At 40.2% G+C, this 26,805-nt stretch overlaps 1 protein-coding gene across 1 annotated transcript in view; it reads left to right on the forward strand.

Moving 5' to 3' along the window:
* LOC131678002 (beta-galactosidase-like) overlaps positions 1-26,805 on the forward strand; it is a 275,223-nt gene that overhangs the window by 134,260 nt on the left and 114,158 nt on the right. The window contains exons 3-4 of the mRNA XM_058958109.1: positions 11,841-12,533; positions 12,589-12,864. Of these exons, the coding sequence (XP_058814092.1) occupies positions 11,841-12,533; positions 12,589-12,864 (969 nt within the window). The remainder of the gene's footprint in view (positions 1-11,840; positions 12,534-12,588; positions 12,865-26,805) is intronic.

The following is a 26,805-nucleotide window of genomic DNA, read 5'->3' on the forward strand; positions in this document are numbered from 1 at the left end:
TACCAGTGTTTGGAAGAAACAAAACGAACCTATACCGTCTTTTCACCGCCGGATGCATACACATCATTCCTCTGCCGTGTTCGGCAACATAAAATTTTCAAAAACCCCTTTCTGTGGGGAACACTCGCACCTACGGGTGCACTAAATTATGTAAAATCTCCTTGTTTGGAGCACAAAATCACTAGGTACTCCCTTTTACCATAGGGACACAAAAAAAAACGCACGGCTAATTCCCGACCGAAATAAAACACGAAATCGCGCGGAAACGGTATAAAAATCGCGAATAAAACAATTTGCGACCGCCAATTTCGCGAACTGTTTTGTTTTTATTTACAATTTTGATGATTCATTCATCATATCGAATGGATCATCGATTTGACACTTTCCTCGATGTTCGCACCAATGCTCTGCATCATGCAGGTGTAGCCCGATTCGGATCAGGATGGTATGGGTGTTAGGGAGAGATGTGGGTTAAAACGCGCCACGCATCTTCGATCTCGAATCGAATAACAAAATTTTATTTCGCATAATTTTGGGTTTGGGGTTTAACCTGGGATGGTTCGTTTGATTCCAGCGGGAATCATTTTGATCTGTTTAAATTATGCGAAAGACATTCTTTGGTCCCTCTCAAACGTTTCTTTTGCCATGTACGAAGCGTTTTGAGGCGAAAAGGGAGGAATATACAAACATTTTGTCCGGAATGTCTGCGAGTGGGAGAAACGATGACGTGTTAAGCGGTATGGTATGTGTGAATGTATGAGTGCAGAATCGTATTGAAGGAATGAATGCATGTGTGAATGATAAGATGAAATTGTTTGGGGTTAATTCGAAGTGCTTATCGGAATGTGAATGATCGAGTAGGCCACTGATTGAGGATGAATGAATGAGATAATTGTATGAATGTATTTGGATAGAAACCCCAACACAAGCGTATAGTACTGGTACCGTTAGGACACGAAAGACATTTCTGGACAGTCGATGATAAAACGAACAATGTAATGCCGACAACCGTTCCCCTGCAAGTTGGAACATTGAAAATTGTCAATGCCACTTGCAGAATTTTGGGAATCTCGAGTTGTTACCGATCTTGTTTTCAGATTGGATTTAGGGTTCAACCCATAGCCGAGTAATGACGATGGCTGATAGCCTCTCGCTTCGCGTATGCTGTCAGTATTATCAGACCAAACACAGGCAAACTTTTCACCAATGAGGACCGCCGGTCGATAAGTTTTTTTGACATGAATTATTGATAAATTGCGGAAGAAATAATTAGGTGTAGTTAGTTTTTCTTTGTTTATTTATTTATTAATTTCGTTCATAATTATTGTATCGGTGTTAGGTGTTAGTTTAGAAAAAAAATTGTTGTCAATTTTTTTTCCACCCGGTGTGGGCGAGATTGTAACCCGTCAGGGTAACAATTTAGCACTGGGTGGAAATATACCCTTTCGTGCGTACTCTCTCCGTAGAGTGTATTGTTTACGAAAATTTATGCTCACCGCTGTTTCGATATCGTTCATTTTTTCTTGTAAATTTTTATATAGTTTCGCGTTTGTGAACGGTTTTGTGCGTTCAGATAGGTGTAGTAATTTTTGTTTGACAATTGTACATAGTTAACATAGGGCTTAGATAGGCCACCGCTCTCCTGCTGCTGAAATAAAAGTACTGGCTATGCTGCGCATAGGTGATGACAGCTATGCGGCGGTACGTTTTTTTGGTGCTGGTTTTGGTGTTTGTTTTGGGTCGAATGAGGAAGGCGGCCATTGAGTTTTTTTTCAGAAAGTGACAGACCACGGTGAAATTCAGACGTCCCCGTTACACCAGTTCGGGACAGTTTCCAGCCACAATAGCCGTAGTGCGAAGTGCGCGTGTGTGACGGAAAGTTATCCGTCGTAAAGTGCCGGCCCGTGGTTTGTGCGCTTGTTTATTTTGTGGTGCTGGATCGCCGTCGGGGGAAGCTAATCATCAAGGAATTTTCGCTTCCCCGGCTAACCGCAAAGGATCCAGACGCACCAATCCGCCCTCGCTGGGAAGGATAAGCCGAACGAGCTTTGCTCTCCTTCCCAGCTAATAGCCAAGGAGGGTGAAGCAGGGTGGACAAAGGCTCCCCCTAGGAAGAACACTGCGGTGTCTTCCGGGATTCTTTGCGGCGAGCAAAGAATCCGGTGATTCATCACCACCGTCGCTAGGGAGGTTCCAACAAAGGAGCCAAGCTCACCTCCCTAGCTAAAAGACAAGGACCGCTGCCGGAGCAGCCAACGTAATCAAGGAGAACTCGGCCGTTGCTGTCCCGGCCGGTCGGACGAGACCGCCCACCTTTCCGCCCAGCAGTAGCAGCTCAACGGCAACAGCAGCAGTGGAGAGTATTAGGAGGAAATAAAAGTCGGTAAATTTGTTAATTTATTTGTTTAGTTTACCTTTTTTTTGTTGTGACGAAAATCCGAAATTCTGTAGAAGCACCTAGGCCACCCTGAAACGAAGGGTACGCCGGGCAAATAAGAACCCGAGTAGTGGGCAAACCCCTACTTACAAGTCTCAAATGAAAGGTGCAACCTTCCCATCGGCTGCTATTGAATTTTGGATCGATCGGAATTCTGGTTCCGGAATTACGGGTTTCAGAGTGCGGCCACACAGAAATTTCTCATATAAACTATAGGAAAAATTAAAAAAAAAAAATTTTATTTTTGATGCTAAATGTGTTCAAGGTGCATGAAACGTCGAGATTTGATGCAAACTCGAAAAAAAAATTTGACTACGATTCACTTTTTTGGATTTTGGCACATTTTTGCCTTTCTCATATAGAAAGGTTATGCAATCACTCTGAAAAACGTCAACCTAATTTTTTTTCGACTCGCATAAGGTTTCTGGATTTTAACAGGGGCGTAGTTGATGGTTTACGGAGAGGGGTTACACCCCCCCCCCCTCTACTGTTCGCGCCCCTCCTTTAAAAATCTCCTTAAATCACCCCTCAGACCACCATCCCATCCAGCCTTCATACCCCTCCCTTTCAACCCCATCATCTTTAAACCACCACTATATCACAAAGCATACCAATTTAAGCTGGGGAGTTGTGGGTTCATGGGACTTTCGCCCTCTTCACATACCCACCCCCGCTTGACAAAATGAGTTAGCAAGCAGATAACATTGATCTAGTGCTGATTAGGTTAATGGAGTATGATATTTTTTTGTTTCATATGTTTCATCGTCGACACGTAGCTCATCAAGTTCGTGGCTGGCATGCCATTGTGTATAAGTGCAAAGTGTACTAAGAATGTAATGGATATTTCCACGATTATGTTGAACATAAAAAGCCTCCGTGCCATACTTTAGAGAAATGAGAAAGGCACAATTGCACCGCTAGGTGGATTAAAACAGGTTTTTATGGATTATTCACACTGTTTTAGAGATTTTCAGTTTTGTTTTATGGAACAACTTTTTTATGGATCGTTTTTCATTTTTTTATGGATCATTTTTGTTGTTTTAGCGGCACAAACTTAGGGCTGCCATTTGTTCAATATTAAGAGCCATAGTACTCATGGGAGAGCAAGTGTGGGTCATTCAGACATTTACTAGAGGACATTAGTGTTCTTTAACGAGAGACACGTTAAGTAATGATGTGTAACTCATTATACAGATGGAACTACTGTTCCGAGTTTAAATTATTTGCCAAACATTTTCACCGAAATCGTTCTAGTTGTCATGTCAGTTTGTCGGTGGTCAAAACCCGTTTTAACTGGTAATGCGAACGCTTTATAACACTGTAACTCTTGCTGTAACTTATCTAATAATCGACCAGAAATACTTCACCTGATGTTAGTTTACTTAAGTTCATTAGCACATTATTGAAAATTTAATTGGAAAATGAAATTTCAAATTTCGTGGAGATTTCCGTTGGCGAGCGTGGACTCCCTCGTCACAGTTCTCAATATGGAGCTTTTCTTTTGAATATATTTTCTAGACAGACCAGCCTATTACTAATAGTTGGATCAGCTAAATAATGCCATTTAGCTTGTGAGAGGCTTGCTTAATTGAAATAAAAGACAACCGTTAAATGATCTTCAATAAATTATGTTTTAATGGGGCGAGTGTATAGCAAATTGTAACATATGGGAACAGGAGAGTGAGCCGGAACGTCAGTCGATAGTTGTGATGGATAAAATTCACTTGCACGCTCTTGAAAAAGCTACATTTTTAATGTCACCGTGGTCGTGTCCTGTACACAACCCTCTAATTTTTTTTACTTCTTCATATTCGTTTGTTTTATCGGTTTTATCTAAGAAAAATGACAACAGTGATTATACTTAGAACAATGTGGCCGCCTGCTATAGCTGTAAAATTTTTCTCTTTTAAAATAAATATTTCAACATTGTAACCTCCTAGTTTTAAAATATCCAAAATGTAAAAACAAAAGAATTTGGCACCGCCAAGCTAACGCAGGCCGCCTGTACCGTCTTGCCTGAAAACATTACCGCCATTTGTTTTTATGCAAACCAAAACAAACATAATGGTCCAGAAATGTGAAATGTATTCCTGTCAAAGTGTCCAAGGCAAGAATTGTTCAAAATCATCTCGTAGTTTCCTGCACCATGTCGATCAGTGAGCAGATACATTTAAGGATTTTGCCAATTTAACTGGTTCGGTGTAATGAATTTACCCGGATGTATGCAATAGATTCGAATTTGTCGGTCCCCGGAACTAACGGAGAATTTCAACGTAGGCGGGGTGCAGGAGCTACGAGAGCTAAAGATACGCTCAGACCAAATTCAATCTAGATATATTTAATAATACACATCGAGCATAATTTGCACTCAAGATAGAAGCAAAGATTTCGTTGAAAGGGAAAGTAGTGATATGTAGTCGTATGCATAATGATCATGGCGAACCATCAGTTTAGAATTTTATAAAATTAAATTGTTTTTAAATTAAATGTTAAAACATTAAACGAAAGCTCTCAGTCACTACTTCATAGGAAAAAATATAAAGATGGTTTAATATCCAATTTATGTATTCAAAGCTGCTTGTACCACTATAGGAACACATGTACCAATAGTGGTGCAATTGCTAATTTCGGTTTCTATTGTTGCAAATCCCATTGCTTTCTCATGGGACTTGCAACTATAGGTACACTATATCACTATAGGTGCAAGGGAACTCAAAATTCTAAGAAAATCATTTTTTTCAATAGTTATTTGAGCAAATTTCAAGGATAACAGTTTTATTGTCACATAATTTTAGTGCGATGAATCGATAAAAAAATATTTGTTGATGGTTGGTACCATAGTTAGGCGTATAACCCACTACTGCAACTATTGGTACACCTCAACTATATATGATGATGATGATGATGATGGTCCCACCTCATACCCCCACAAAGGTGTGAGCTGAACGATTTATCTAAAAGATAATTAATTTTTATCCATAACAAAACCAGTTAACAAAAAGAAACGGACTGGTTCAATTTGCAGACATAGCCTTTCCTTCAAAAGAACGTAACCAGATACATTTCGAATATTCCGCCAACAACCAGGGTCCACCAAGAAAATTTCCATTCCGGGAAGATACTTGATAGAATCGGAAATTGAACCCAATAGATTCCATTTCCGATAATTCTCTGTAAGACTCCTCCCGCCTGACCAAGACATCGGTACTACCACCTGCTAAGGTGAGAAGTGACGAGCCTAGTGGCAGTGCAGAGTCCGGTCGAGTTATATCATCCACATCAGACCCCTTTATTGAAAGTTTCCTACCATTAACCCAAGGCAATCAAGGGATGTTCCTATCCGAGAACATCCTTGATTGATCAGGAATTGAACCCGATATCTAGTTAGTTATCAGAAGGAGTCATCAAGCCCCATACTCAACGAGCCAACTCCGTTATTACCACTATCGCAGCAATAACCGAAATTAACTCTATTGTCGAGCAAAGTCAACACAACTCCATCATCAAATCGGACCCTGATCACAACAAAAGTCTAAAAGCTTCGATTCAACCCGATGAGCTTTTAGTGCTGGTCACCATGTTCGATTTCAAGTTAGTCTCTATCTGCTTAGCGCGCGCGTGGCTCAGACTTTTGTAGACATCTCATTATTTTTTAATAACTTTAATAAACAAGTAACAAAAATCCATCATCATCATAGCGAATATAATAACTTACTGTGACTAAATGCAAATAATAGAAGAGAAAAAAAATACAATCTTCGTGGTATTACATAGTTATTCAAATAACTCCAAAATATAAAAATTCAAAAAATCTGTCTACAAAGCAGATTTTACGTGTGAAATACATAGTGTTTTGAACTCCACTAATGTTGCGGCACGTTTAATATGCCTAGGCATCGAATTGAAAAAACTTATTCCTTTGTACAACAAGGAGTTCTGTGATCTACTGAATAAAAAGTTTGGTGTTCTTGCATCCGACGCGTTTCTAGTGTTGTACCTATGCACATCACTTCCTCTTTCAATTCGATCACACAAATATCGAGGCAGCATTCCATTAATAATTTTAAAAATGAACACCATTGTTAAGTAATAAATTCTTGGCTTCACAGAGAGCCATTGTAATGCGCTTAGCATGAAACTAGAGGAAGTGTAGGGTGATGAGCCCATTATCGCTATGTTTCTATTATCACGCTACCCATTTGAAGCCGTTGGTTAAAGCAGTGTCTGCCATCTTTGTTTAACGCATTGAGTCAAATGGTAGCGCAACAATAGGGGCACTCGATTCGTGTTTTCGTTGCGCTCAAACACGAGAATTTCACTGTTTTCAGCGCATGTATGTTATTATCTTGGTACTTAACAACGAAGCAAAGCTTTTGATGCCAATGTGTACGCATTTCATTGTTTGTAGGCCGAGTAATTAATGAATCAGTGAGGCGCCCTGCTTAGTATGGTGAAAATAGGCACTTCACCCTATCTGTTACATTTTAAAATTAATCGCATGATTCTATTTTGCAATCGCTGTAACCTCAATATTTGTGTTTGATTGGCAAGAAACAAAATGGATGGGCAGAAGTCAATATGTGTTGAAACAATAGATTTATGTAATAAAATTTTACTACTAATTGTTAAATCATTTTTCAGACGACACAATATACCATACTTTTTAGCATCTTTTTGATGACATTGTAGATGTGAGACTTAAAGGTTAACTTGTCATCAATGATTATTCCAAGATATTTTAATTCACTAACGCGATCAATAGTCTCACCATTTATTTCAACGTTAACGTCAGGCCTAGTATTAGCCGAAGAGATGATCATATATTTAGTTTTAGCAACATTTAACTTTAATTGTTTAAATTTTAACCAACGAGCAAGGGAATGCAAATCTTCGTTCAAATGCGCCACGGCTTCATCTATATCCTTAGCTGCAATGAACAGAACAGTGTCGTCAGCAAACAAATTTAAGTCACAAAATCGTAAAACTCGCCTTATGTCATTTATATACATAATAAATAAAACAGGACCTAAGACACTACCTTGCGGCACTCCAAGAGGATTGCCGAGAGGACTAGATACAAAATCGTTGAAACTAGTTTTCTGAGTTCTATCACATAAATAGTTTTCAAACCACTTATGTGCTATCCCTCCGATACCAAATCGCTCTAAAGTTTTCAAAAGTAACGGTCTCGAAATTGTCTCAAAAGCGCGTTTCAGATCCAAAAATACAGCAAAAATAGTCTCTTTAACCTCGATTTTCTCTTTCCATTTTGCTAACACTAGATTCAAAGCGGTTTCGCAAGAGTGTCCCTCTCGGTATCCCGATTGCTCCGGAATTAGCAAATTATTATTATTCAAATAACTCATCAGCTGGCCCTTAACAACAAGTTCTAAAATTTTCTCTAATGTGTGCAACATGTTAATGGGGCGGTACTCTTCGGCTTTATCCGTCCCAGTAACTTTGGGAATAGGAATCACAAGTGATTCCTTCCAAACTGTCGGCACGTGCCCAGTTTGTAGCGATTCATTTACAAGGTCCAGCAGATCGTGTCCGATGACATAAAAGCAATCCTGTATCACTTTTGCGTTTACATTATCGATACCAGCCGATTTTCCCAAAGAAAAACAAATATCTTTCAATTGTTCAAAAGTGATTGGGTAAAATCCATCAAATCTACAGTTAATATTCATCGGCTGTGTTATTTCCGCAGGTTCACTGACCAGCTCAATACTTTGATTGATCAGTTGCACACTGTTAACGAAATAACTGTTCGATTTTTCAGCTATTATTTGCTCAGATTGTTCTTCTACCCCGTTAAAAGTTAAGGACTGAGAGGAACTAGGTTTAGGTTTAATTAAATTCTTTAGGATTTTCCATAACTCTTTGCTGTTGTTTTGATGTTGATCGATCTTCCTTTGAATGTACTCACATTTGGTCTTTTTCAAAGCTCGTGAATAAATATTTCGCGCGTGTGTGTACCCATTCCAAAGACGTTCACTATTGGTTCTGCAAAATTTCTTGTACTTTTTATCCCTTTTACGTTTCAGGCGCAAAAGATCTAAAGAGTACCAGCTGTTCGAGTTATTTAAATTAATATACTTTTGAGAAACTAAACTATTTGTACACTCTTTTAACACATTAGTTAGAACAGCTGCCTTGTTATCCAAATTTCCATTCAATTCCGTAAAATCCAGGCTTCTCGAAACCAGTTGAGACATGGCTTGTTTCGAATATCTTTTCCAGCACTTAATTTTAACTTTATCCTCCTCACGGTTTGGTTCACTCTCCAGCAAAATTGAAATTGTCTCATGATCTGAAATTTTACAATCGGCCTCTACATACGAATAAACTCCATCAAAATTGGAATACACGTGATCTATCAATGTTCTACTGTGTCTGAAAATTCTTGTAAACTCACTAACCGTTTGCTTGAAATTGAAAAACTCAGCCAACTGCTTCAACTGATTCGAATTTTGATCGTTGAGCCAATCAATATTGAAATCGCCCGAAATCACATTAAGTTTGCTTAAATCAACGAAATTCTCCCACCAGTTTTCTAAAATTTCTAAAAATCGTCGATCGCTAGATTTAGGAGAATGGTATACTACTGCAAAGTTTCCCATCTGCATGCCTCTTTCAACTGATATACCCAAGAACCAATTATTATCATCTGCTTCGTTTAACCGAACGTTTAATTTAATCGATTCTTTGGCGTAAATAGCAACTCCACCGGTATGTCTGGAATGAGATAGGCAAAAAGCAACTTTATAACCCGGAATGCTATACTGATCAAATGCATCGGCATCAACAATATGTGTTTCTGATAGAAAAACCAACAATGGACGTTTGTTTTCTACAAGATGTCGCATTGCAACAAAGTTTGTAGACAACCCAGCTATATTTAAACATAATATTTCAGACAGCCTCCCGTTTGTTAGTTGCTATTCACTCAACAAAACGTTGCTTTGTTTCGATTCTAGCAGTCTCCGATATACTGAACACTGCTCACTAAATGCCGCATGGTTTACGTCCAAATTCATTTTGCGTTCACTGTTCTTTTTTATACAATTTACACATTTAAAATCAGTTGACGAGCATTCAGATGTTCTATGTGCTCCATTACATCTGGAGCATGTTTCTTTATTAACGCATCCCGTACTCTTATGACCAAATTCTCCACAGTTGAAGCAGCACAGCACGTTAAAGGTCTCTAAAACAGAACACCTATCCCAACCAATGTTCACCGTACGGGCTGACATCAGGCCGCTATAAGTGTTCTTATCAACTTCAATTATAACATTGTATTTGTTATACTTGAAGCGTGGATTTTCAAAATTGGCAACAACATAACATAACATAACATAATCGACTGGAATGCCCTCATTCTGATTCTTTAATAAGTCAACGAAAACTTCCTCAGAATATCGATCACTCATCCCCATTATTTTCAACTTCGGTTTACCGGGTATCGGTATAACAGCATTATACTTTTCACATAGATTGCTTACAATGTTTTCTTTCACCGATTCAATATTATCCCGAGTTGCACACTCCACAATAATCGAGCCATCTTTACCGTTTTTAAAGTTGCTAATTTTGTGCACCTTTGGATCTAATTTATTTTTTAATTCATTCCTCGTGTCGTCACTCGATTGCAACGGCTCGATTGGTTTAATCACAATGACTGTGCGAGCCTTACGTTTCGTTTGACTTCTGGTTCTAATTTTATTCGTCCCAGTAGCTGCCGACAAAACATTCGCGTAAGTAATTCTACTATTTTTATCAAAAACCTCATTATTTCCATCATCGTCTATTTCAATTAACATCGGTTCATCTTCTTTATTCGTCAAAATTTTTCGTTTTCTACTGGGATTCCCGTCAGATTCAAAATGAACCTTACTATTACTAAAATTCCTCTTTCTGTTCATTCCAACTAATTCAATTTCACGCTTAACATTTTCATTCAAACAACTTTTCAAATCTTCCAACTTTTTGGCAACACTGTTTTCCAAGCTAGCCAATTTACTCTCGAGAGAGTTGTTGAAAGACCTGATCAGTTTTTCTATTCCGTTTTCCACTGCGATGTTTATCTGTGCATCGATGTTTTTTCGGGCATCAGTGAGAGACTCAGAAATGGAAGCGAATTGTTCCATCTTCTTATTCAACTCAATGGATATCGAACTGACATCTTGCACACCAGAAGACTGATCTGATAAACACTTCGCACACTTGTAGCAAAGACTTGCATTATCAGCCACCCAATTTACCATGGCCTTTGTTAACCCGGAACATTTTTGATGATATTTATCACCGCAAAAAAGACATACAACAAGGCCTTCGGCGAGACTCACCGTGCCCGTACACTTTGCACACAGGCCGCTCATTATAGGCAAATTAAACTACAGCTGGAGAAGCGGGACAATACCAAAGAACAATATAACACTGCGTCTTCCACTGCGGGCAAGCTTATAAAGCTAGCCGCAGCAAAATGAAATCTGAAAATCACAGAACAATAATAGTCTGTATGACTACACACTATATTGAATGATATTTCGATTAGCAATAGGCGCCCACAAAGTTTTCAACGAAAAGTAAAGTATTTCACACGATTTAACCGGATGATGTTTACGCACTCTTTCACACAAGTTACCATATTCACTTTCACAAAAGCAACCACCCTATCGTGAGAATAAATTTTCCGGATAAAGTTTATTTGATTTTTTCCTTCCCACCGGAGAAGATGATACTATTTTAATTTCGTGCAAATCAATGAAAGCATCAAAACATACACTTAATTTCAAAGAAAAGCGGCAAAGAAGTACGACAGGCTTGTTTTTTCGTGTATTGGAATAGCGACAGCAAGGCAGCGACCGCAAAAAGGATACCATGATAAACTCATTCGCTCATTCTCCGGTGGTTTTCTTTATCCGGAGAAATAACACGTTGTATTTATTCGGAGAAGTTGTGTGAATGCCAATAACTTTTCGTGTGAAAATGTGAGTTTTTATTGTCGCAGTAGCTAATTATCCGGACGCATTTACTCATATGAGCGATACATGCAATGCCTGCCTTTATTATTCACTTATTAACGCCTAACAGTCTTGTGGAAAAGGGCAGTTTATGACCGTGAATCCTCAAATTTGGTGATGTGTACTGGCATACAATGCTTTATGAGGACATCTATTATAAAAGGTGATACTGTATTCATATCGGATGAGAAATTGGCAGATGGGATCACAATTTTATGTTTAGCACGTGGGAGGGCAACTGGTTTTCTTTCTTTGTATATTGTTAAACGAAACGGCGAGTTTGGTGACGATTCTAGGGTTAGTGATGCATCTTGCAAATAAGTTTATAGTCAATCATGTACTAAAATGTATTAAAATGTATGTTTTTTCAATAGGGTGGCCTGCCGTACTGGTTATTTACAAAGTATCCTGGAATACAGTTGCGGACGAGTGATCCCGATTATTTGCGAGAAGTGCATATCTGGTACGAGAAGCTGATGTCTAAGTTAACTCGTTATATGTATGGAAACGGTGGTCCAATAATTATGGTTCAAATAGAGAATGAATATGGCGCATTTGGTAAGTGCGATAAAACTTATTTAAATTTTTTGAAGGACGAAACTGAGAAGTATACAGAAGGAAAAGCGCTTCTGTTCACCGTGGATAGGCCTTATGGTGATGAACTTGAGTGTGGACGAGTTCCTGGCGTATTTATTACCACTGACTTTGGTTTGATGACAGACTCAGAAGTTGATGACCACAAGGCAAAAGTTATATCTGTTCAACCGAAAGGACCTCTCGTAAATACAGAATTTTACACTGGCTGGTTAACACATTGGCAGGAACCAAATCAACGACGTCCAGCTGAGCCTTTGGCAAATACTTTACATAAAATGTTACATGATGGTTGGAATGTAAATTTTTATATGTATTTCGGTGGCACAAATTTTGGTTTTTGGGCTGGTGCGAACAATTGGGGCCTTGGTAAATACATGGCAGATATCACATCTTACGACTACGATGCACCAATGGATGAGGCTGGTGATCCGACTATGAAATACAACGTATTTAGAGACGTTATTAGCCAGGTATAACAATTGTTTAAATGTTTATATAGGTTGATTCACCATTACTTCATTACAGTACATCGACCTACCAGTAGCACGAGTGCCAGATCGAGCGCCCAAAATGAAACACGAGCCAATAATCATGAATAGTGTGGATTGCATACTATCTGAAAACTCTAGGAAATTTCTTGGATCGCCCTCGATAAACTCCGACAATTTAATGACGTTTGAGGAGTTGAATCAAAACTCTGGTTTTGTTTTGTATGAAACTACGCTACCTAAATTCACACGTGATCCTAGCAATTTAGTGATCAACGACTTGAGGGATAGAGCACAGGTTTATGTCGACGAGGTAAACTAAGTGATTGCATAGTTTTTCAATCCGTTTCATAATTAGGGGCCGTTCATAAACCAGGTAGACACATGGGGGGACGGGGGTATAGCAAAAGTCTACGTTTGTCTACGAGGGGTTATTCAAAAGTCTACGTTGTCTTAGATTTTTTGTCATTCTCCAATTACTAATTATAAACGGGATTTAAAGAGAGTTGGGTTCAACATACTAATCGATTCAGCTAGATGTATTTATGCAGCCCTTTCGAAGCTAGTACATATTGAGGCGATTCTCTTTAGGCGACCACAAAAAACAACCCGACACGATTTCCCAAAATTCCTTTCCGCGGAAGATTTTGACTGTGAAAATCCTGCAGTCATGAATTATCATCTGAGACACCTCTAGTTAGCAGACATGCATGGATCATTAAAAGCATAAACCATCAAAACTTCAAAAACGGTCAAAATTAAGCAAATCACCACGATAACAAGAAAATTCCGGTTTTTATACCAATAAGTTGATTGATTTTTTTTATTTTTTATTTATTCATTTCGATGCTGCAAGCAGTGTAGTTAAACTTCTACAACCAAGTTAAACAGTTTTAAATTTCTGTTGCAATTTTTCGATATTTTTGTTTTTGAAAAAAATACGGACATCAACATGAAACATACGCTTGGGGGCACGATAGGTCAGCCGTTTGGGCGTACTATAGGTCACTACTGATTGTCTCACAGCTAAGCAACCACATAAGCCGGAATAAACAACTTCAATTACATACTCTGGCAGAAGAAGTCATTCGCAAGTACAAATCCGCTCCCTCGATTTTTGTCAAAAAGTGCATCAGTGGGCTCCTTGAACCACTTCGGCGAGTCTTCATTCACTACTGGAACTTTCCCTTTCTGCTGGGAAGCAGAGCACATGTTTCCAGTTCATAGAAAAGGAAACAAATCGAACATTGACAATTATTGAAGAATCTCGTGCTTAAGTGCTGTATCAAAACTATTGGAGCTAGTTAATTTATACCCTCTTTTCTTTCACTGTAAACACTACATTGCAGATGACCAACACGATTTTATGCCTAATCGATCGACAACGACCAACCTACTCTCGTTTGGGGTCGCTGATGGATTGCAAACCGATCTGCGGCTTTCGACAAAATCAATCATGATATCGCAATAGCGAAGCTGGACAAACTCGATATTCATTTACAACTCCTGCGCTGACTTTGTTCTTACCTCGATGGAAGACAACTCCTAATTAGCATTAAGGACTGTCTATCTTTGGTGTTTTACGAATGTCTTTGTTCTAGGGAAATATTTACGGCTCTACAGTCAGAATAAAATTGAACAAAGCGTTTTATAACGTCCAAACGTTTCGACCGTTGAAGACCGAAAACAACAGTCGAAACGTTTGGACGTTATAAAACGTTTTGTTCAATTTTATTCTGACTATAGGACTGTCTATCTGCACCATTCTTCGCTACATCCGGCATCCCACAAGGACGCCATCTCGGTCCATTGATATTCCTCCTCTACTTTAATGACGTCAACATCAAATTACAAGGACCACGCCTTTCTTTCGCCGACGACATGAAATTTTTTCGCCAAATGCGGGATAAAACCGATGCCGAGGTTCTTCAGATTGAACTGGAGAGCTTTAATACGTGGTGTGATTTAAACAGAATGGTTTCAAACCCGAGTAAATGCTCAATCGTTAAGTTCACGCGGAAACGCCATACGATTCAGTTTAACTATCATTTATTCCAAGACACTCTCACGACAAGGATCTCGGAGTCATCATGGATTCGGCACTAACGTTCAAACCACATACATCATCCATTGTGGATGAGGCATCAAGACAGCTTGGGTTCATGTTCCACATAGCGAAAAACTTTAGGGACGTATACTGTTTAAAATCACTCTATTGCGCGCTGGTTCGCTCAACATTAGAATATTCTTCTCCTGTGTGGAACCCCTACAACCAGAATGGCGTTGACAGAATCGAGGCCGTCCAACACCGGTTCATACGCTTTGTACTTCGACATCTTCCTTGGCAAAATAAATTTCAGCTGCCGAGCTACGAAAACCGTTGTCAGTTAATACAGCTCGATACTCTAAGTATCTGGAGGGACTGCTCTCGAACCTTGTTCGTCTCGGACTTACTGTCTGCCAGGGTGGATTGCCCTACAATCCTCGGATGCCTGGATCTTCAAGCTCGCGTTCGAGCTCTACGCAATAACTCTCTTCTGCTAGTCCCGTTCAGGAGAACCAACTATGGGTGCCAGAGCGCTGTTACCAGACTTCAGTGTGTTTTAACAGTGTGGCGACGGCTTTTGACTTCAACATGACAAGGAATTCGATAAAAACAAAAAAATAATGTCTATTCTAAAATGTAATTAGGTTAAGCACCCACCATTGGGCCTAGGTGAAGATACAATAAATAAACAAATTTAACGAAGTGGTGTCTGAAAACGTTTGAACCGAATAAAAACAGGAACCTGAATCTGCTTGCCGTTTTACCCCAAAATCACTATCTCTATTCAAACAACCCTAAAACACCATTATTACGAAGTTGCATACAAAAGTGGTACCATGCTGAAAGACTTCTTGTGTAACCTTAATTACTAGGTTCCCCTGCAAAGATTGCCACACAGTATACATAGATCAAACCCGGCGAACATTCGAAGTTCGCATTGGAGAACACAAGCGTTCTATTGAGCACGAAAGAGCCAACGACTCCAGTGTGGCGGCACACACTATTCGGCCATCCTCGACCTTCACCATTGGGTCTGACGATAATAACAGCCAGTGGATCTAAATTTGCGATCTGTCGAGAAAAGTCTCTTTGGGATAGTTACCCAATCCGAACTAAAAGTTCTTAATTACTGCCGATCCGAGAATGAGAATCTTATGGACACTTGCAGGAAGATGATACTATGGATACAACCTAGCACACAGGGGTTTTAATACGATGAATTCAACGTTAGCGTTTCAACCAGGCCCCAGCTGGGCAGCAATGTTGTCCTAGCCAACATCTGCCTTTGTTAAAATCAAAACAACCCAATGCTATTGTGATTGTGGGTTTCTCCAATTCTCAATAGCAAAACACGCGATTTTATGTTGTGATGCTTCAAGCAACAAATATATTTGGATAACATTTTGGTTTATGGCTAAAGAAATTATTTACTTACAAATTTGGTGAAAACCCGGAACGATAGGTTGGGTCGTTTCAGATAACCAAATTTGCGGTGAAGATCAATCCCTATTAGTATTAATTTGGCGGTTAGGTTAAGTTCCAACATATTCTTAGTTTATAGTGTATTATAAGCTATACTCACAGTAGAGTAGAATCCAATATTTTACCAATAATTCACGTTACAAATTCTTAAGAATTGGCATTATGTTTAAGTATAGAATTAGGTAGACCTAGATAGCAATAAGTATAGATTATGTTTCGTATGTAGGTAATATTAATTTTTTTTCAAATTACTCACTCTCAATAAAACACTTATTTATAATTATTAGGGAATATTTAAATTATAGAAATGGGGTATTTATAATATGGTAAGGTAAGGAGGCACTTGTACCGATAATATTAGAATTGTACATTAAGCACTGTGCACTAGCAACGTAACTGCCCGAGAAAACGTTCAATTTTGCTGTATCATCACCATTTGACGTTTCGGGTCTTTCGCTCAGCCAAGACAGTGAAAGTCTCGCTAACGGGGGCACTCGATCCTCGCCGCGTTGTCTCAACAGGGAGTATCGTCGCAACATTCCCGCACCCGTGAACCTTGGTGATCATCCGACGTAACTGGTGGATTATCGTTAGGTTCGCTGCTCTTCGCGACGTCCAAAACCGCCAATTGGACAACTGATCGTCCTAACACACCTGTTGTAGTCTGAACGATGTTCCTTGCCGCTCCGCCAACTGCCAATACTAAGTCGCTAACCTCATTAGTCTTTAGGATTTTCGAACCACTTGCATCTGCGAGTGATCACCGGGAGATACTCTTTGATCCATCTTTTCCAGAACTCGTTGCTGATGTGCTGGGCTAATTTCCAGCTGCTTCTGAGTGTAGCAGCACTACTCACGTACTCAGTCGGGATGACCTTGACACCAGTAGAGCTTCCCAGGAGAAAGTGATTGGGCGTCAGTGCCTCTTGGTCTGCCGACTTGAGCGGAATGTATGTGAGAGGTCGACAGTTCACCATCGCTTCTGCTTCACAGACGATTGTCTCTAATGTTTCATCGTCTGGTTTACGGGGTGCGTCCAAGATCGATCCTATTGCCTGTTTAACTGAACGAACGAGACGTTCCCAAGCCCCTCCCATGTGAGGAGTTGCAGGTGGAATAAATCTCCAGCGGGTGTAGGCACTCGTGAACGTTGAGGCTAGCGCACTGTTTCTTGCTGCTATTTCATTTTGCAGCTCTCTACTAGCACCTTGGAAGCACGTGGCGTTATCCGTGTGAAATTCCGAGGGTGGCCCACGACGAACAACAAAGCGTCGCACTGCCATAATACACGACTCGGTAGACAAGCTGTGTACCACCTCCATGTGTACGGCTCTCACGGTGAGACAAGTAAACAGAGCAATCCATCTCTTCGCTTGGCTTCTACCCACCCGCACGAGAACCGGGCCGAAATAGTCCAATCCGACAAAGGCGAACGGTCTAACGAATAGTGTCACTCGAAATGAAGGAAGTGGGGCTATAGCTGGTATTCTTGGGGTTGCTTTCGCTATCCGGCACCAGCTACAGTTTTGGATTACCTTGTAAATTAGTACTCGTAGTCTGGCAATTTCAAAACGTTGACGCATTTCGTTAACAACCGTTTTGCGGTTACCGTGGCTGAAGTGACGATGGTACCAATCTGTAATTAGGAACGTGGTCGGGTGGTTCTTCGGGAGAATAGCCGGATACTTTGCTTCAAACGGTGCGAATGCGGCTGCACTGCCTCGACTGCGCATTCTGGGTATCCCTCGTTTATCGATGAACGGCCAGGCTTTGTAGATAGGGCTGAACCTGGCTACGACCGCATGCTCTGCTTCTGGTTCGCCTTGGGTAGGTTTGAGCGGACTGATTTCTTCAGGATACGTTTCTGCCTGTGCAAGTTTCCAAAGTAATTCTTCTACCGTTTTATGCTCGTCACGGTGAAGAATATCAAGTTGCATCTGCGATCCATGTTTTCTACGACGCAAGTTGTTTATGAAGCGTAATACGAATGCAATTGTGTGAAGCATTCGGGTCCACTAACTCAAGCGAGTGACATCGATCAACGGTGTGGAGTTACTATGAAGGTGCACATGGCGCAATTCCTCTTGCGTTGTCGATTCACTTTTTGTTTCGGGCCAACTGTATTCCGGTTCACGCAGGAAGCTTTGACCTTTGAACCAAGCGCTATCTGATTGCAGATTTGGACCACTGTTCCACTTGGTGGCTTCATCGGCCGCCTTGAGTTTTGATGGGAGCCATCTCCATTCCTTTTGGTCGGTTAACGACAATATTTCACTTACTCGAAATTCCACAAACTTGTTGTATCGACGGTGATCTGATTTAATCCATGCCAAAACGGTAGTTGAATCGGTCCACAAAAATCTTTGCTGGATTTCGTAAGTGTGATGACTCGGAATTGCTTCCAAATAGCGAACTTAAACTGCCGCCGTCAATTCGAGTCTGAGGCAGTCAGTGTTTTTAGAGGTGCCACTTTGAATTTAGCACCGATCAGCGACACTTCTATTCCGTTTTCGGTGTGCAGGCGAAAATAGGCAACGCACGAGTATGCTGCCTCGCTGGCATCTACAAATACATGAATCTGCAGATTACGAAAGTCTTTCGGGAACGGAGACCCGAAGTAGCAACGACGTATTCGTATACTGTCTAGTTGAGGGAAGAGAACTATCCACCGTTTCCAGAGCTGATAGATGTCATTGTTTATTTGATCATCCCAGTCGGAGCCTGATGCCCATATATCTTGCATTAGGATTTTACCATGTATGAGAAAAAACAGATGAATCCCAGCGGGTCGAACAAGCTCATGAGTACCTTGAGCATCTCCCGCTTAGTGGTCATGTGATTCTCCGCTTAGATTGGTAGAAGCTACGGATCGCGAACGCGTAGGTGAAAGCGTCATCTTTCGGTATCCATCGCATCCCGAGGATTGATTCTGTAGCCTCGCTTCTATCCAGTAGAAGATATTTTGATCCTTCGGCTGGAGCTTCTCCGATCCCGAGCAAGACGTCTATTGAATTGGAGCAAAAATTTCTCAGCTCGAAACCGCCTGCGGCATGTACTCTTTTAACGTCATTGACGACTTCAATTGCCTCCTGGATGGACTGAAAACTATCCAAGTAGTCGTCCACATAGTGTTTTGCTCTATAGCGGCTGAGGCACGAGGATATTTACCAACAAACTCTGCTGCATTGATGTTTTTCGCATATTGGGCTGACGCAGGAGAACACGTCGACCCAAATGTTGCTACATCCATTATTTATTTATTTATTTATTTATTTATTTATTTATTTATTTATTTATTTATTTATTTATTTATTTATTTATTTTCCAACTGACTTTGTAGTCTTATTGAAATTTCCTTAAAACTAACAACATTGAACATTATACAACAACTATGACGAATCAACATGTACAATACACTTTTCAACAATCGAATTTGCAGTACTGATACGCAACGGGAAAACTAACTAATGCTACAAATGTGAAGAATATGGCATTGGTGCCCATGGAACAACAGATTTTTTTTCTTCCATTTCGTTTATTTGTATGGAACAACAGATGCACGGTCACGAAATTCACGACATCGTATTCCTGGTGGCCATGTTCTAGCAGAAAGAGCCCGTAGTTTAACACTCGCATCTAACTCTACTTTGAACGAAATGTATCCCAGTGACGTTGTATCTTGCCATGCCGAAACAAGTCGTCGGACAGTTGGAGCACTTCTTAGTCCCAAGCAGCAGGTCACGAGATCAGAAACTTCTTTTTCGGTGACATCGTTGGCGATGTTTGAAAGAAACAATTTAAATCTGCTTTCTGATTGTTCTCGAATACTAGAAGATTGATTTTCCCACGTAGACGATTACGGATCCATTACTTCATCTGCAGTTTTAACACACTCTGGAGAAAGGTTCGATTTGGCCAATACACTATAGCTGTTCAGTAATTCAGTTAGTTGAGTAATACTGGCCTTCAGTGCATTAATCTCATTTCCACGATCTTTTTCTTGCAGTTCTTGAAGAGAATCGATTGAGTTAATGCAGTTTCGAAAACGAACGTTTTCCATCAGATCACGACATCTATCGCACATCCACACTACGTTTGAGTTACTGCATGCCATAAATTCCTCATCTGAGAGTTCAGTGCATTGCTTGTGGTACAACACAATACGACCACAGAATGTTGAATCCGCACATCCAATATAGATTTGCACTTGCCGCATATTTGATCCATTTGATTCATTGTGTTCGTTTGGTGAAGGATACAAAACAGCACGAAAAATTGCGCTTGCAAGCCGTGTATTGTCAGCAGAACAAAAGAAGCAATCGATGTGAAGATACAAATTTAGTTATGGAAATTCTAACTTGTTCTCAATTATTCGGGCTGAATATGATAGTATAACGTTAACTCTACGAGTTTTTCACGTTTTACAATAGTTCGAAACAAAAAAATCGTCCGATTACTGAACAAAAACTAAACATTTAGCGAGAGCACGAAAGCAGCAACCGTTTACATACACTTACACTTCCTCCGATTCCAAGATTTGACCAGGATTATCGACTACCATACTTTCCATGGTAAAGTAGTCTCGCAGTTGCTCGTTCAACATCCGGTCATAATCTGTGGCAGCAGAGACATGGAAATTCCTAAATGCATTTGTTTCGCTTGGTACACATCCAAAGATACCCCACCCGAGTCTACATTTGGCTGCAACTACTTTACCATGGAAAGCATGGGAGTCGATAATCCTGGTCAAATCATGGAATCGGAGGAAGATCAGCGAGCTAGACGGCTACTGGAGGAAGCTACACGTCGAACAGCATCCGGATTTGAGACTGGCCTCTTGTTGAAGATAGATAACCCCGACTTCCCAAACAGCTACCCCATGGCCGTCCGCCGTTTACAGTCCCTGGAAAGGAAGCTACAAAAGGATCCAGAGTTAAAGCAAACTGTAAGGAATCTGATAGCAGATTATGAGGAAAAGGGGTATGCTCATAAGGCTAGCGAGGAAGAACTTTTAACTGCAGACTCAAATCGAGTGTGGTACTTACCACTGGGTGTCGTTACTAACCCCAGAAAGCCTGGTAAAATTAGATTGATATGGGATGCTGCAGCAACAACCGATGGAGTGTCATTCAACTCCAGGCTGACCTTGTCGCAATTTTAGTGGAACACCAAGATGCAGATTGTCTAGACCGATGAGAAGTTTTGGCTGCACAAATTCATAATCATCAAGCGATAATCCTCGCAAATGAGGAAACATCTTTGCTAATTCCCGGTACCTTAATGTCTGGGACGGTAGAACCAGGTTGTTGGCTGTGCGGGCATTAACCAGCTTGTATTTAGTCGAGTTTGATGTTCCTGAAATTTTCAGCTGCACTCTCTGTGAGTGAGACTCTTCACGTGTAACGTTTCCTGTCCTCTTTAGCGTCAGCGGTTCTAGTGTTCCGGTTGCGCCCAGTTGGTCCGCTACACTTTCCTCCAATAGGGTAAGTGAGGATCCTTCGTCAATGAAAACGAATATAGTCTTGGCTTGTTCTTTTCCGTGTAGGACAACGGGTAGCATGCGGAAAACAGGAAACATATTCTGCTGTAGAGTTGGTAAGGTTGAAGACACATTAACTGGGTGGAAATTGGAGGACGACTGATGAAGGAGGGAATTATGCTTGAGACCACAGTTCTCTATGTTGCAGCCTTACCATGACTTACATGGCCATTTCCCGTGGCTGTTCAAACAGATACGACACAAACCCTTCTGCTGCACCAATTGCCAACGTTCGTCGATAGACTTCGCATTAAATGTTGCACATTCAGCCACTCAATGCCCTTCCTGATCGCATACAGGACATATTCGAGCCGATTTGCGATTCATAGCGAATGAATTTGCCATGGAAGGAGATGACGGCAGTGTCGAGTTATTCTGAATATGTCCTCTAGTTATCCGCCTTTCGTTTTTGTTATTTATACTGATGCCTGGCAGATTAAATGATACTTCGCTTGCGGCTGTAACCAGTCGTGGCATGAAGCTACCAAACGTTCGCAATGTGGGTATGACATCGCGACTCTTATAGACAGCCCAGTCCTTTCTAAGAGAACCCGGTAGTTTTTCAACCATTTCCTGCATCAAAGCTGGGTTAGAAAGGTGACTTTCTTGTTGAGCAGCGATAAGGTGGTCCACTAAATTTTGTACAGCTAGCCCGAATTCCATTATAATTTCCAGTCAATCGTGTCTCGGGGCTGGAACACCTTTTATTTTTTCGAGCAACGATCGTATGAGTAGCTCCGGCCTGCCATATATTGTCCGTAGCATGTTAATCACGTGAGGGACTCCAGTCGGTAGTAGTAGACTGCTTCGTACTAACTCGAGTGCGTAACCTTTCAGGCTTCGCTGTAGGCGTATCAAGTTTTCCGTAGCCGAAAACCCACATGTAGCAGTCGATTATTCAAATCTGCTAATGAAGATAGGCCAATCCTCGGGATTACCACTGAATGTAGGTTGTTTCTTCCCTAAAACTCGACGAGCAGTTATTTGCTGCGTTCCCAGTGTTAGATGGTTTCCTCCGGGCCAAGCCCTGGTAGCCGGAGGTAAGTACAGTAAGATTCCGTTTTTGGCACGTTCCGTTTTTGGCATGCTCCCTTTTTGGCACACTCCGATTTTGGCAACATATGGGTTCCGTTTTTGGCAACATTTTTGTTGGTCATAACAAGTCATAAAAATGGAAAAATATGAATGATGATCATCACGGTTCAAAAGGAAAAGGAAATTTATTCAGTTTAATACCAATCAAAGGCATTAGGAACATCATTCTTTATCAGAACCACAATATGTGTATGTGAAAAACTAGTGCGAATATTACGCACTGCTAATGCACTGACGGATCGCATTCACTGCCATTGAGTAAGTTTCAGGCACTCCAGTTTTTTACCAAAGCTTCAGACAGATCAGATAGAAGTCAGTCAAAACGGGAGGGGGACTACAGGGTAACCCCGAGCCCCCCACCAAACTATCTGGTCGTGACAATCTGGTATATACGGTGCTACCTAGCGGTGGAAACACGACCAGGTGGGCTTTCTTCATGTAAATGTAAAACGCTAAACCGGAAGTCGCCTTCCTGGTTTTCAGAATTGTGCCAAAGATCGATCTCTGGTATCTATTCGTAAAGCCCGTTCCAAAATACCCATATTGATTAGGTTATTGAGAGCATTTGCCACAAAAAAATTGAGTGCCGACAACCGACCATGTTTGGGTGCCGACAACCGATTTTAGTAACCTTTTTGGAAACTGCTCAAAAGAAAACTTATGGCGAACATTTCAGCGCAATTCAACGTTGAATTACAAAATAGAATAAATTCACATCGTAAATATTCAATGCGCATACTTTTTCGATCGATTTACTTCTTTCTGTAACACTAAGCAAATCATCAAAAAAACTTTTGAGTAGAGTTTCAAAAAATATATTGGTTGCAGAACATTCGAGTCTGCTTCAGCAATCGGCACAAAAAGATCGCGCTAATATATAATACAAATAATATTTATCAGAATGTCCATATCTGGTTTCTGTCAAAAGCTACATAGAGGTACCGGCAACGGACGACTTTCCCCTATAATATGGACAAGTTGCAAGTGATTTTTACAACAAAAATGGTTTTCTTCAAACCTAAATATCTTCAAGCATTGCTGTTCGATTTTCATTCTATCAATTCCATTTGAAAGATCAACGATGGGTCAGTTATGGAGAAGCAATAAATTTATTAATTTTTAAAAAGAGTGATTTAAATAAGATTACTTTATAAATTACTTGATAAATTTATTCTCAGTTCGAAATATTATATTTGAATTCGAAAACAAGATAATATTGGCATATATTTTAGTTTACTCAAAAATTCTCTAGCAAAGTAGGAACTATTTAACTTGAATTATATTTTTTTCCTCATTTCATTTGTCTGCAAAAGGCCCACCTTGCCCCACTTTTTTCTCTTCGTGGTTATAAAGTAAAAGGTTTTTACTAGTCACAAACAAAATTTCTGCTGCCGTCATCTGCCGCTTCGTAGGTTATTACAAATTTTGTGGAACATATTTTTTTTTAATATTTTTGATGAAAACAACCTTATAATGTCATGATAACATTTATCACTCTTTTAACCATTTTTTTATTGTATATTTTCGAAGATTTAGGAATAAAACATTTATTTCTAGATATATTTTTCATAAACAAATGTTAAAATTCATTTTCTCGAGTATTTTTTTAAATGTCATGTAGCGCCATCTACATAGGTTATAAAGTATAAATGTCTTCAGTGCATGTGTTAGAAATATCAAAACAAACAACTTTGCCGCAGAAAGTTTTTTGATAGAACACCTCTATCAAAAGATAAAACTGATCTAGATCAGTTTCTACTTATCTAGATTAAAACCAAAGTTGTCAAAATAATGATCATTTCCATCTAAGATGCTTTGCTAAAGACACTAATCCTCCAGGATATATACCCAGGGCGGTAGAGGCGTTGAGCGTCGAAAGCTTGCCCCACTGTACGACGTCTGAATTTGATAAAATCATGAATAAAATTGAATTTGCTTATTTTTTCTTTCATCTCAATTCATTTCACATATGATTAAAAATCCTTGAAACATTTTTAAAGTCGTAAATTGAAAATCCAAACTTTAAAAAGAAATTTCCATTTTTGGCACGGTTCCGGTTTTGGCAACTGAAAAAAATAAAATTGTTGCCAAAAACGGAATCCTACTGTATTTTTGGTGACTGTGCATTTGTCCGGCTGTATCAACGTGTAGATGCTCGTAGATCGAGATCGATTGAGCGGGATGCGTCCTTTCTACGGTTTTCGCAGAGCCGGGTCGCCCATCGTTCGTACTTTCCGGTGGGACTACGGGAACCACATATGATTTCGAGTTAGTTTCACTCTCCTTCCTCGAAACTTTCCCCGTTGATCTTTCGCCATTTTGATCATTCAGCCACGCTGAAACCTTCTCTTTTAAAGGGACGATTGAGCTGGTCGTCAATCCTGACTTAATGCTTGCTGCAATTCGCTGGAGAAGCTTCCGTTTTTGATCCAAAGACTCCTGTCGAATCAACTGCTGTTTCGCTTGAAATGCTTTCTCATTCGCTAGTTTCAGCTCTCGTAGTCGCTGTTCCTCTTCCAATAGCGCTTTTCTCTCGGCTATTTGTCGCTGTTTCTCTGCGATTTCACGGTTCCTCAAAGCATCCTGTTCCTTCGCAGCCTGTTCCTTTATTAGCTGCTCTTCCTCCAAAATTCTCATTTCGGCTTCTAGTAGAGCTGCACGAGTGCTAGAAGTGACGCTTCCAGGTGGGGGTGCTGGACTTTTCTTACTTCTTTTCGATCCTACGCTTTTGAATGCCGTTCTTGTAGGTTTCCCATCTGCTTTGGAAGGAACTGAGGAACCGCTGGTTTAGTCGATTGTCCCATCGTACACTCCTGGCACGTATACGGACGTTCCTTTATCGAGTCGAGGACTTCCGCCGAGGCTGGTCTGTCGCATCGGCGACAGTTGTAACCGCTGGTGTCATGAAGTCCTTCTATATTCCGACACACGCACAAATTTCATGAAGAAATGTTATTGTGGGTTTCTCCAACTCTCAATAGCAAAACACGCGATTTTATGTTGTGATGCTTCAAGCTACAAATATATTTGGATAACATTTTGGTTCATGACTAAAGAAATTATTTACTTACAAATTTGGTGAAAACCCGGAACGATAGGTTGGGTCGTTTCAGATAACCAAATTTGCGGTGAAGATCAATCCCTATTAGTATAAATTTGGCGGTTAGGTTAAGTTCAAACATATTCTTAGTTTATGGTGTATTATAAGCTATACTCACAGAAGAGCAGAATCCAATATTTTACCAATAAGTCACGTTACAAATTCTTAAGAATTGGCATTTAAGTTTAAGTATAGAATTAGGTAGATCTAGATAGCAATAAGTATAGATTATGTTTCGTATGTAGGTAATATTAATTTTGTTTTCAGGGGTGGGCGTAGCGTAGTTGGTAAATTGATTGCCTTGTACGCAGCGCACCTGGGTTCGAGTCCCGACCCCGCACATAGGGTTAGAAATTTTTCATAAGAGATTTTTCTAACCCGAAGAGGCGAATGACCTTAAGGTTAAAACCTCTATAATCGAAATAAAAAAAAATGTTTTCAAATTACTCACTTTCACTAAAGCACTTATTTATAATTATTAGGGAATATTTACATTATAGAAATGGGGTATTTATATGGTAACCCAAGCAGCACTTGTAACAAGCAACGACAGTGATTAGTTGCATAAGCAAAGTCTTTTACACGTGCGCTTTTTGGGTTGCTAAACCAGCGCAATAATGGTTGCCATATACCTTTATGTAACGAATTATGTTGCTGAAACTGCTAGTCAACAACTGTTGTTGCTCGGGAAGGTAAGGAGGCACTTGTGCCGACAATATTAGAATTGTAGATTAAGAACTGTGCACTAGCAACGTAACTGTCGGAGCAAACGTTCAATTTTGCTTCATCATCACCATTTGACGTTTCGGGTCTTTCGCTCAGCCAAGACAGTGAAGGTCTCGCTAACGAGGGCACTCGATCCTCGCCGCGTTATCTCAACAGGGAGTATCGTCGCAACAGCTATTGCACGGGCAACGTGCAGCGGCTAGGCCCATCATATGTTGACTACTGTCAAAGTGTATCTCCATAGCGGATGACGGAAGTGACACCC

This window comes from Topomyia yanbarensis, chromosome 1 (assembly GCF_030247195.1).
Source record: "Topomyia yanbarensis strain Yona2022 chromosome 1, ASM3024719v1, whole genome shotgun sequence".
Classification (NCBI taxonomy): domain Eukaryota; kingdom Metazoa; phylum Arthropoda; class Insecta; order Diptera; family Culicidae; genus Topomyia; species Topomyia yanbarensis.